The sequence below is a fragment of the Octodon degus genome, unplaced genomic scaffold (assembly GCF_000260255.1).
Source record: "Octodon degus isolate 3935 unplaced genomic scaffold, OctDeg1.0 scaffold00273, whole genome shotgun sequence".
In the NCBI taxonomy this organism is placed as follows: Eukaryota; Metazoa; Chordata; class Mammalia; order Rodentia; family Octodontidae; genus Octodon; species Octodon degus.
In genome coordinates this window covers 565,295-576,282 of record NW_004524849.1, presented here as the reverse complement: position 1 = coordinate 576,282, position 10,988 = coordinate 565,295, and the positions used below count along the sequence as shown (strand labels likewise).

General features: G+C 49.3%; 1 protein-coding gene across 1 annotated transcript in view; it reads left to right on the top strand.

The window, feature by feature from the left end:
• Nmnat2 (nicotinamide nucleotide adenylyltransferase 2) overlaps positions 1-10,988 on the top strand; it is a 148,411-nt gene that overhangs the window by 128,586 nt on the left and 8,837 nt on the right. Inside the window, exons 6-8 of the mRNA XM_004646591.2 lie at positions 537-617; positions 2,327-2,371; positions 5,989-6,065. Coding sequence (XP_004646648.1) covers positions 537-617; positions 2,327-2,371; positions 5,989-6,065 — 203 coding nt within the window. The remainder of the gene's footprint in view (positions 1-536; positions 618-2,326; positions 2,372-5,988; positions 6,066-10,988) is intronic.

Genomic DNA, 10,988 nt, shown 5'->3' with positions numbered 1-10,988 from the left:
AAGGACAGACTTGGGACAAACCCGGAAATGCTCCCAATACATTAACAAAAAATGAAACAAGCACACAGCATACATGCTCTGTAAATGTAGAATCTGATCTGACTTTGGTAGCCATACCTGCATAATACACAATTTTAAGCAGGAGAAAATAAATCATGCCCTACTACATTAGAAGTTATCTCCAAAGGGGGAACTATCAATGCTCTTCATTTTCCTTTGCATATATTTTTCTCTTTTAATATTTTCCAACTTTCAAAAATGTAATGAACACAACTGGAAAACAAATTCTAGTCCATGGCTCCAAGTGCTGGTGCCTTGGGCGAAGAATGGGAAGGAGAAACTTGGCTGTCATATTTCTGTTCTTTCTCTCCACCCTCCTCTTGCTTTCCGCCCCCCAGTCTGCCCTTCCAGTGCACCCTGCAGTTTAGAGTTCCGCCCCCCAGTCTGCCCTTCCAGTGCACCCTGCTGGGCTGGCACAGTGTAAGTTGTGAGTGGTTCTCTCCCTCTGTCCCTGTCTGTCTTGCTTTCTCCCTTAGCCAAGATCTTGGGGAAGGTGGGAGAAAGCCTCAGCCGGATCTGCTGCGTGCGCCCCCCGGTGGAGCGCTTCACCTTCGTAGGTAAGGAAGCAAGCCCTTTCTTCCTTGATTCTGTCTTCTTTCCCTGCATCCTACACGCATCCACAAATTCCTGCAAGTGCCTGTGCTGTGGTCTAAATATTCCCATCCCTCAGATTCATACAATGCCATTCTAGCCACCATGGTGACAGTGTTAGAAAGTGGGGTCTTGGGAGACAGATTGAGTCATAAGGATGGAGCCCTCTTGAGTGGGATTCTGCCCTTATAAGAGAAGCCCAGAGAGGTAGCAGTAGTTTCTTCCACTATCTACGGACCTGTAAAGAGATGTCATCTATGAACCAGGACACCAGCCTTCACCAGGCCCCAAATCTTCCAGTACCTTGATCTTGGTCTTCCAGCCCCTAGAGCTATGAAAAATATGTCTGGTTTTCTGGGGTTTTTTTTGTTGTTGTTGTTGTTTGTTTGTTTGTTTTTGTTTTTTTGTTTTTTTGTTTTTTTGTTTTGAGACAGGGTTTCACTATGTAGCTCAGGTTGGCCTTAGACTCACTGTGTAGCCCAAACTGGTCTTGGACCTACAGTGGTCCTCCTGCCTCAGCTTCCCAACTACTGGGATTACAGGCTTGTGCTACCGCGCCCAGGCACCCAGCCTACAGTATTTTCTTAGAGCAGACAGAACAGACTAAGGGATGACCATTTTTAGAGACCATTTATAGAGCAAAGGCTGACAGAGACCAGAAGAGTGCAGGAATGTGACCAGGCCTCCCTTCCAAGGTTCAGCAGGAGCCCAGAGGGTCTAGTTGACCTGGGGTTGTCTGAGAGACCTCATGATCACCACCCTCCAGCTCGCGCTCCTGCCTCACCCTATACTCACACAGAATGACTCAACATATCTGAAGGCTTTTGGTAGGGCCGAGGATCCTCCCACAGGCCAGCCCAGGCTCTGGCCACGGGCACGTCCTCTGGCAGGAGGCGAGTGCTCTTCCCTTACGTCCCTCTGTCTTTGCCTGATTCCCTAATGCCTCAGCAGAGGTGAGAATATCAGATTCTCTGGGGCTGTTTCTCCTGCGAACTTCAAATGTAACTCTGCAGAAGAACTGCAGGCCTGGGCCTCATTCCTTTTATTCTCTGGGTCTGCTTCCACCATGTCTGAAATTTCTGATTGGGGGCATGTTGAAAGAATCTGTGAAGGTTGGTTAAGGAAGTACAAAGGTAGGGACCTAGACAGTGTGTGTGTGTGTGTGTGTGTGTGTGTGTGTGTGTGTGTATGCTCCTCATACACTTGTGCCTGTTGTGTACCTCCACACTGACAATGCACGCTCCAGAGCCCTCCCTTTCACACCTTTCTGTGGTTTTTGCTATGTCTGCCACAGAAAAATCTCAACATCCCTAGTTTTTCTAGTTCTTTAAACCAAGTGGCCCTTCCAAAAAGATAGCCACCTCCTGGGACTCTAAAAGCTGTCCCCATTCACTTTGAGGACCTAGCTCAGGTGGGCATCCCCCTTACGATATGGGAAGAAATAGTAAGCATTTGACATGTGCATTTGCCATTGGTTCCTCATCAAGGCTGTGTAATTCTGAATCCCAGGAATGTAAAGCATGTTCCCTGTCTACATTATGCAGCCCATGCAATCCATGCCCTCTCCTTAGATGTCCCTGAGCAGAGAGACCTGTGTCCCTATCCCTTCCCAGCCACTCCCACCTAGGCGGTGCTCTGATCCCTAAAGCTTTTGTGTCCCCTCTTTCTTCTTCAGATGAAAACGCCAATCTGGGCACAGTGATGCGGTATGAAGAGATTGGTGAGTGGCTGTGAGACCAGAGACATTTGGAGCTACCTTCCCTGCCCTGGCAACTTGGGGCAGGGTGGAAGCTTGAAAATCCTGGCTTGTATTTGAATCAGCATCTAGTCTTGAAAGAACAATCGTTCCAAGCTAAGATCATATTCTTCCCTAGCTCCCTTTTAACATCTGTGAGCTGCACTCAGGCCGGGGCCCAAGAGGTCAAGCTGTATCAGTTCACAGTTTTCCCTTCCAAGTGTCCTTTCCGTCATCTAAAAGAATAGAAGTTGAGCTTCAGTGCAGGTAGAAACGCTCTCCTCTAGCCCACCAACACCACACATAAACAAGGCAGGAGAGTTTGCTTGCACGCTGCATTCTTTAGCAGATGTTTCCAGTATTTGCAGGTAGAGAAGAAAGTGAGGGCTGAAGTCCACCCCACAGGCTCAGGCATCCCCATGTCTGTTTGAGGCCTCATGCACAGCCTAAGGTGGGTGAAAAGGGTTATCCCGAGCTCCTGGGTGGGAAGGACCTCACCTGTGCATGCTGAAAAGCAGATCAGCAACCTGAAACCTTTCCAAGGGTCCACAGCAAGAGCCACAAGTGAGAACCTAAAGCGCCTAACACTAGAGGAAGGGCAGACTGGCAGCAGCACGAAGCCAGAGTTGGCGTGGATGCCATGTGGAAAGGTCAGTGGCTGCAAGAATGCCTGGAGGTCTAGGGTGAGAGGCAGCCCGGTGTCTGGCAGACACACTCAGTCTTCAACTTGCAATTGAGAAGGTAATTTATGCACCTGTCCTGGTGCTCTGTCCAGTGCCTGCCCGCGTCCTGAGAAGTGTGGCTGGTCCTGAGCACTTGGCTCTCCCAGGAAGCCCAGCGGATGTGACATCATCCCTAGCCTCTTCTCTGGTTCTCATCCTCTGATGTGAAGTACAGTGTGCCACCCGAGTCTACGCAGTTTGGTTGGTCAAAACCATTTGAAAAAGTTTAAGTAATTGTGGGAACCAGAAGCTAAATACAGTCACTACAAAAAAAAAAAAAAAAAAAAAAAAGTTGTATTAACTCACAGTTGAATTGCATTAAAACAATGATAATGAATAGGCCCCTCACTTCCTAATTATTTCATTACAGTTTAATATCCTTTTTTCATACACACATCCCTCTCCTGAGGCCACAGGAAGGAGCACCTCACTTCCTGGTGGCTCCCAAGCAAGTAGAGGACCTTGACTCCCACCTCCCCAGAGCATCGGAGCAGTGATGGGAGTGGCAGTGCCTCCTCCCTGCTGCAGCCAGGGCTGTCCTAGGGCGCTCTGCCCCTGCTAAGAGCAGCCGCCTGCTGCAGAGGTCAAGGCTGGTCGCCCTTGCTCTGAGGCTCCCCTGCTGCCAGAAGGACTCCAGGCCTGACTGGTGCAGTGGCAGCTGCCCTGGTGCGCTGTGGAGCTGGGATGGGCCACAGGGCTTGGGCTTCGCATAGCCAGGATTCCTGGGCAGGGAGTGTAGCAGGAGCCAGAGTCTGGCTCTTGCCTGGGATCAGGGTGACCTGGGGAAAGAGGTGGGGCCTAGCAGAGCGCAAAGGTTGCGATCTTCAAGGCCCTGGTGGCCAGCTTAGCAGCCATTGCTTCTAGCACCTTAGCCTGTGGGACATCTCCACGTTCCTAATAGCTGGCTGCACCTCCTGGGCTGCCCCCGTCTGAGACTTAGGGGCCAAAAACACCTTGGGGGTCATCCAATAAAATGGGAGAAACCACTGCTGCCCTCCAGTGTCCACATGGGGGACCTCAAGGCCCTGCTAGCGCCACCTGTCTGTGGCCAATACATCTCCTCTGGTCCTGTAGGAAAAGGCAGAGACCCCACTGACTCTTGAACTTTCTGGGCTTTGGCATATAAAAGAAAACAACTAAAATTTGCACATTGTTCTTGGGTGGAAAAGCAAGTCTCTGGCTTGGGAATCGGAAACAGACTAATCATGAAGGTGCTGAGTGTGTGTTGCCAGCCTCGGCACAGTTGACATCTGCGGAGCAAGAGAGCTGTGTCATGAGCGTTGTCCTATGCACTGGAGGATGTTTGGCAGCTCCCTGGCCTCTACCCACTGGATTCCATGAATAGACCCCTCCTCTCCCAAGACCTGATAACCAAAAATGTCTCCAGATTCTGTCAAGTGTCTCTGGGAATTGGCAAAATGGCCCCCACTTGAGTAGCACTGATGCAGAGAACGCTGAGGACCAGCACATCCTCTGGACGCGGCCACGCTCGCTGAACCTTCCAGCGCACAGAGCAGCAGAGCCTTGGGCTTTCAAGACAGAACTGGCCTGAGCGCTACGTGGCCCCAAGGGGGTGAGCGCTGTCTGGTTCTTTGAGCCTGGCTCACCTCACAGTATGGACTGGGCCTGTGGTCCCATGCCCACCTCAGAGGGGCAGCACCTCTGCCTCAGTGGCAAGCTTTCTCTGGAAACCTCCTCCACAGAGCAGTCAGGGCCACCACAGCCCTCCAGATTGCCCAGCAGTGCTCAGGCAGCCCAGTGACCTCTGTCCTCAGCGTGTTTGTTGTCTCACCCACTCACCAAGACGGAGAGCCTACTGTGTGCCAATCACTCTGCCAAGCCCTGGGCATACAAACTAGGCTAAGGTTCCTGCCCAGAAACAAATCGTTAGACTGCTGTGTGTTTAAGAGGAGAGAGAATGCAAGAATATTGACAGCTAAGATTCCTGCCTCCATGGAGATCCCTGAGGTGGGTGAGCTCCCCAGCTTCCGCACTTGGGCACTGTTGGTCATTGCCTCGGGGTCCAACCTAGCAGCTGTCTCAGGAAGCCTGGCCCTAAGCTCCACACAGGTTGTGTTATTGTCTCAGACCAGAAGTTCCATAGTCTCAGACTCGCCACACAAGGGCCTGGGCCCCCTGAGTCACGTCCTGGGCGAGGCCTCTCCCCATGGTGTTCTAAGAATCCCTCCCCCATAATGCTCAGTTTCAATAAGCAACTGTTTGCTGCATCTTTTAGATGACAATGGGCCTCCCTCGGACCACTCAAAGTGGGTTTAAGGAGAGAAGAAAAACAACTGACACCAGGAAGTGTGCCAGCGCGCCAGGAAGAGCAGGGAGGGAAGGGAAGGGCCTCAGCCTCATGTCTCAGGCCCTTGCTGAGGACAATGGCCCAAGTGCTACGGGGTGCACTTGGTGCCCCCCACCCACTGGGTTGGCTCTTGTGCCAGGAAGCAAACTTCAGATAATGAAAAAAGGAATCCAAACGTTGCGGACCCTTGAACTTGATAGGAAGCAAGAGAGAACCCCTTAGACCTCAGACAAGGCAGGAAGCTGCTTGTTCTCTGTTCAGGTGACCAGAGTCTTAGCGTGGCCCCAAAAGGCCCCTGTCCTGGGGAGGAGGCTCCCCTCTGCACTCTGCTTCTCCTGCATGAGTCATTCCCACAGAAGGCCAGGGGAAGGAGCAGAGGTGCCTACACCACACACATACACACACACACACACACACACACACACACCCCTGCGGAAGGGGCCCATCTAGGAGGTCTGGGCTCCGCGGCCCCCACAGCACAGGACTTTGCATTCATCAAGAGAAGAAGGCTGAGAGGTGACTGTGGCCTGAGCATCCACTTACTCACTCTGCATACTTCGTTCCTCTCCCAGAGCTGCGGATCTTGCTGCTGTGCGGCAGTGACCTGCTGGAGTCGTTCTGCATCCCAGGGCTCTGGAATGAGGCAGATGTGAGTAGCCGGGCTTTGGGGCCCCCCACAGCTGGGACGGGAAGGATGGGAAGGGGATGCCTCGCTTTGGCCCCTGATCTGCCCTCCCCTGGCTGGACTCCTGCCTCCTCTGTACTTCCGAGAGGGCGAGCCATGCATGTCATTGTGAAACTTTATCTCCTTTTGCATTTTACACTCACTCCTCATGCCTTGTCTGTGAAGCCAGGGTGGGGGCATCGTGAGTCCCAGAATGCCTGGCGCTCAGGGGTGCTTGGGGAGCGTGCTGGGAGTGGGGAAAATGAGGGACTGAGAAACCTTTGTCCTTTCAAGATGATAGTGTGTTTCATTTTCTTTGGATTCTTTTGATGAGGTAGTAAAATACCACCCTAGAATCCTCTTAACAAGAGGAAAGAGGTCAAGAGGGGAGACCTTCGTGGGAAAAGTTGAGGAAGAACCTTCTGGTGATGGAGTGGAGCTACAGGAAATGAAGCAGTTAAATTTCTATCACTCAGAAACTGTGGGATCATCCTTTGTGGCCAGGCCTAACTGCGATGGCCTTGAACTAACTGATCCATAAAATTACTCTTCACCGCTCTGTGTATGCTTGTTCTTTCATTAGTTCCTCTGACCACCTGAGCTGGTGCTTGCTGCCAACCCCAGACCCTGTTCAACATGAAGTACCCAGACAGCAATTCCAGATGTTGTGCTTTTTTTTTTACTAACGTGTTGTGTGGCCTTGTAAATCACCCTGTGGTCACCAAACAAGGCTAGCTTGGCCCAGTGTACCGTATGCCAATCGCTGAAACTATAAATTTGGAAAAGATGCTTATTCACCAGTGTGAGGAGGCAAGAACCCCAAGTATTAAAGAATTTCAGGATGCATACAGGATAAAGAAGCAGGGTGGTCTGGGGCGCAGGGAAAAGCAGAAGGAGGTAAGGCAAAGCGAAGTGACTAGTCTGCTATGAGTGTGATCAACCTCATGGCTCGGCACACACTGTGTGTTCAGAAAATGGCGGCAGCATTAGTGAGCGCTGCAGGTGTGGTGAGGGCCTCTGACTTTCACAAAGCAAAGGGTGGAAAATATCCAAGGAATTGTTTCCTCACCTAAGGAGCAGAAGCACGCCAAAAACATCACTTTGAGTTTATTTAAATCAATTCAACATTGCACTCTACATCCCATCCACAAGGACAGTAGAAGTCCTGTCATAGTCACTGCTGATGAGCAGAACCCAGAGGACCTAATATGTTAGTTCACCACAGTCGCCACACCCTCCCAGCCTCTCTAGTCTTTGAGGACGGTGGTGTTCTGGTCCTTGTCCACTTGGGTTAGAGGCTCCCTGGCTTCGTTTGGAAGCCAGTGCTGTCCCCAGCCTATTATCTTCAGGGTCTGTCTCCTCTGGTATCATCAAGGAGGCGACAGAGGGTGGACGTCACTGACCTTGAGCGTCTTCCTGTCTGGGGAAGTGCGCAGAGCAACAGAGCCTCCTCTTCCTTCTTTCTGTTCTGAAGGAAGTATTCCTGTTTCCTCAGGATCTTAATAAAATTTCTCCAGTAGATTTAAAGCCAGTGACTTCAAAACATTCTTTTTTTTGTCCTGTCATTTCCTCTTGTAAAAGATCTGTTGTCTGCTAGAAATAGGGTTGAGTAGGCAAAGGCAAAGATGGAGAAGCAGAAACTGCTAGTAGCTTTGTGAGTTGCTCCCCACTCCTCATGTGGGGCAGATTGGCCCTCAAGCCTGGGAAAGAAGCATCCTTCTCTCAAAACTGGCCACTGGGTGAGCCGCACTTAGGCTACTGGAAAGTTTGCCCACCCGGTGACCTATTTTAGAAATGGCCTATTTGGGGGAGCTCAGTTTGTAACACAAGACTCCCAGGAATGAGATATGAAAGACCTGTCTCTGTCCTGGGTTTCACTCATTTACTTTTCACCCCTTTATCAGAACACATCTGGTGCCCCAAGCGATGCCTGTTGAGCAGTACCCAGAGACCAGAAGCCCAAAGCCTACATCCGCCCATGATCAGGGACAGGAGGGTGGTGAGGAGAGCATTGCTTCTTCTCAGAAGTCCAAGGCCCTGCTTGCTCCATCCAGATTCCTTGTCTCCTTTGTCTGGGATCCTCAGAAGCAAAAAGGCCTCTCCTGGCCTCCCGTGGTCTCTTCTGTCAGTCAGACAGCTGAGTCAGGTTTGCTCTTTCGTCTGCCTTGAAGTCCTAAACCAAAGTTTGCCATCTAGAAGCCTATTTTACCTACTAGGAGGAAAATCCCACCCGACCCAAGCACACCCCTCATGCCATTTGCCATTAGGTACAAGGATCCATAAGTTCACAGTGAATTCTGACCTCTGACCAGTGACACCCCCTTTCCTTTACATGCCAAAGGGAGTAAATTCCGTTCATATTCATCGAGTTTTTCTCAAGAGAGATACAAAAGATCTGCTGTGTGCCCTGGCAGTTGGCATTTTCTTTCTTGATTTCTGGGAAAATCAAGATGTAGACTCTTGCAACAGCTTCTGAGTTCAGGACCTGGATCCCAATACATCACCCCACTCTCAGTTCTTTCATAGAAAGCTGGTCTCCCCCAAGAAATCAGTCCTTTGATTTGCTGCATACTGACCCGAAAGCAGGTATCCAGTCATGGCTAAGGAACTGTGAGTAACCAGGACCAAAGGCACTGGGTGAGCCAGGGCCGATTTATGAAGCAGAAAGCTTTTATACTTACTCCCAGTCCTGAAACAAAACCCACTGTGTAGGGATCTCAGGCTGCCAGCTGCTTTGTCCATCACAAGATAATGGAGAGCAGGCAAATTAATTCTGATTTAAGCATTCCTTCCTTCAATCAATCTTTCAGCAGTGCCCATATTAACATAGCATATATTTGCCCTTGAAACACTTGCAGTCTAAAAAATACCTTATTTTTATTGTATTATTTCTTTATATAGTATGAAATTTTAAAAACGTGAAACATTGGAAAAAGATTTGAACCCAGAAGTCACTCCATAACTGTTGGCTGTTACTCACTCATGAATTATAAAATTGTCACTAATCACCTGCCATGTGGCGGGCCCTGTGCTAGGGCTCGAGTAGCAGAGGAAACAAAACAAAATATTCAACCAGCACTTTACCAACAGAGAAGACAGCAAGTCAATACTTCATTTGTAGTTTGTGGATTATCTCACTTGACCCCTAGAACATGCCTATGAAGCAGAATCACTATTCTCATTCTCATTTTAAAGATAGGGAAACTGAGGCTTAAGTAGGTGACACTGATGACTTGTTGAAGACCATAAAGCTATTGAGGGGCACAGCAGGGCTTCTTGCAAGTCGTCAGATCCTTCATCCAGTGAGCCAGAAAAATGAGAATAGTGACTTAGGTCACTCGAGGCAGGGCACAGAGGAGAGGGCAGCTTGTGAGCTGGGTTTGGAATCCAGTAGGACTGGGTTAAGTCGGGGGAAAAAGCAAAACTCTCTGAGGAGCAAGGGAGATGTCAAAGATCCATCAGTGGAAGCAAGACTTTTGGGGGAACAAGATTGAGCTGGTTAAAATAGGGTTTGGTTTATTTGTTTATTTTTGTGCATATGGAACCCAGGGCCTCATTGCAAGAGGCAAGAGCTCTACCACTGAGCCACATCCAGAGCCCTGGGTTTGTCTTTACTGAATGCATTCGAGAAAGTATGGCCATTTCAGAAAGCAGGTAAAGATCATTAGGTGTAATGATTGCCCATATTTGCTGCACTCGGGTGTTTGCATTTTAAACAAGTATAGCTCAATATTTAACCAAAAGGAGTGAAATTCTAAAGATGTAACTTTAGGCACTAGAAATGGACCATTAAGGGAATCATCTTTTTTCTTTTTTCCTTTCTCTTTTCTCTTTGCACTCCTCAAAGCCCAACATTCCCCAGGCTGGTTCTAATTGGCTGTACCTGACATTTTTCCAGCCAACCAGTCATGGGCTCACTGCTTCTTCTATCTACCAGCTATGGGAAAACCACCAAAGAAAATAAACAGAGGAAGAGCCTGGGGCATGAGCCACTCCAAAAGAAATCCCAGGGCCCCAGGATAAATGGAGCAAAGACAAACATTTGGTTATTCAAGCTCAGATGGTTTTTATCAGACAGTTCAGCCCCAGCCAGGAAGCTGCTGGACTCTCTGCTGCTCAGGGATTAGGCCCACACACCGATAAGGCTGAATTCACAGGCACAGGGAGAGGACCCTAACTCCCGCTGTGTGGGACTCTGCTTGTTCTCATGTGAAAGATGCTGCTGTTTGGGCATTTAAGCTTTTGGCCTGGGTTTGGACCCCAAGCCTTCTCACCTTCCTTAACACACTGGCATGAGAGTAAGGACAGTATCCTCCAGGAAGCCCTTCTGAAGGATCATTTGCCATCCAGGAACTGCATACCTGGAAATGCTTATTCAACTGTAACTGAAGTAACCCCCGTCCAGCCTTCCCTCCTGGGGAGGGGCCAGAATACTGTAGAGCATTCTCCACTGAAATGGGTGGAGCGGTTTCAGAAGCTTCCTACCTAGTGGGCTGCTTCTGCTAAAAGCTCTCTCCTTGCATCCTTTCTTCTTAACCCACCCAGAAAGGTATATGACTATGAACTCTAGGGGGTGATATAGAGCAACAAATACTTGGCCTGTGTAAACCAGAAGACTGTATTTTCAAATACTTAACATTTTTAAACCAAAGAAATTTCAAGCTACTAAAATATAAATCCAATCAATGGATCTATCTGCAAGAGGTATGAGGTGATGGAAAGGATCTTTAAGGAGCACCAGAGCGGACTCAATTGAACTCACTGCGCAGCTTGGATGAGTTATTGAATCTCATGGCGGCTTGTTTTCCTCATCCATGAAATTAGAGCAAAGGTACATACCTGGAAAATGGTTGATCTAGGGATTAACTGTGATAATAAATAAAGCTCCTAGCACTGTGCCCAGCACAT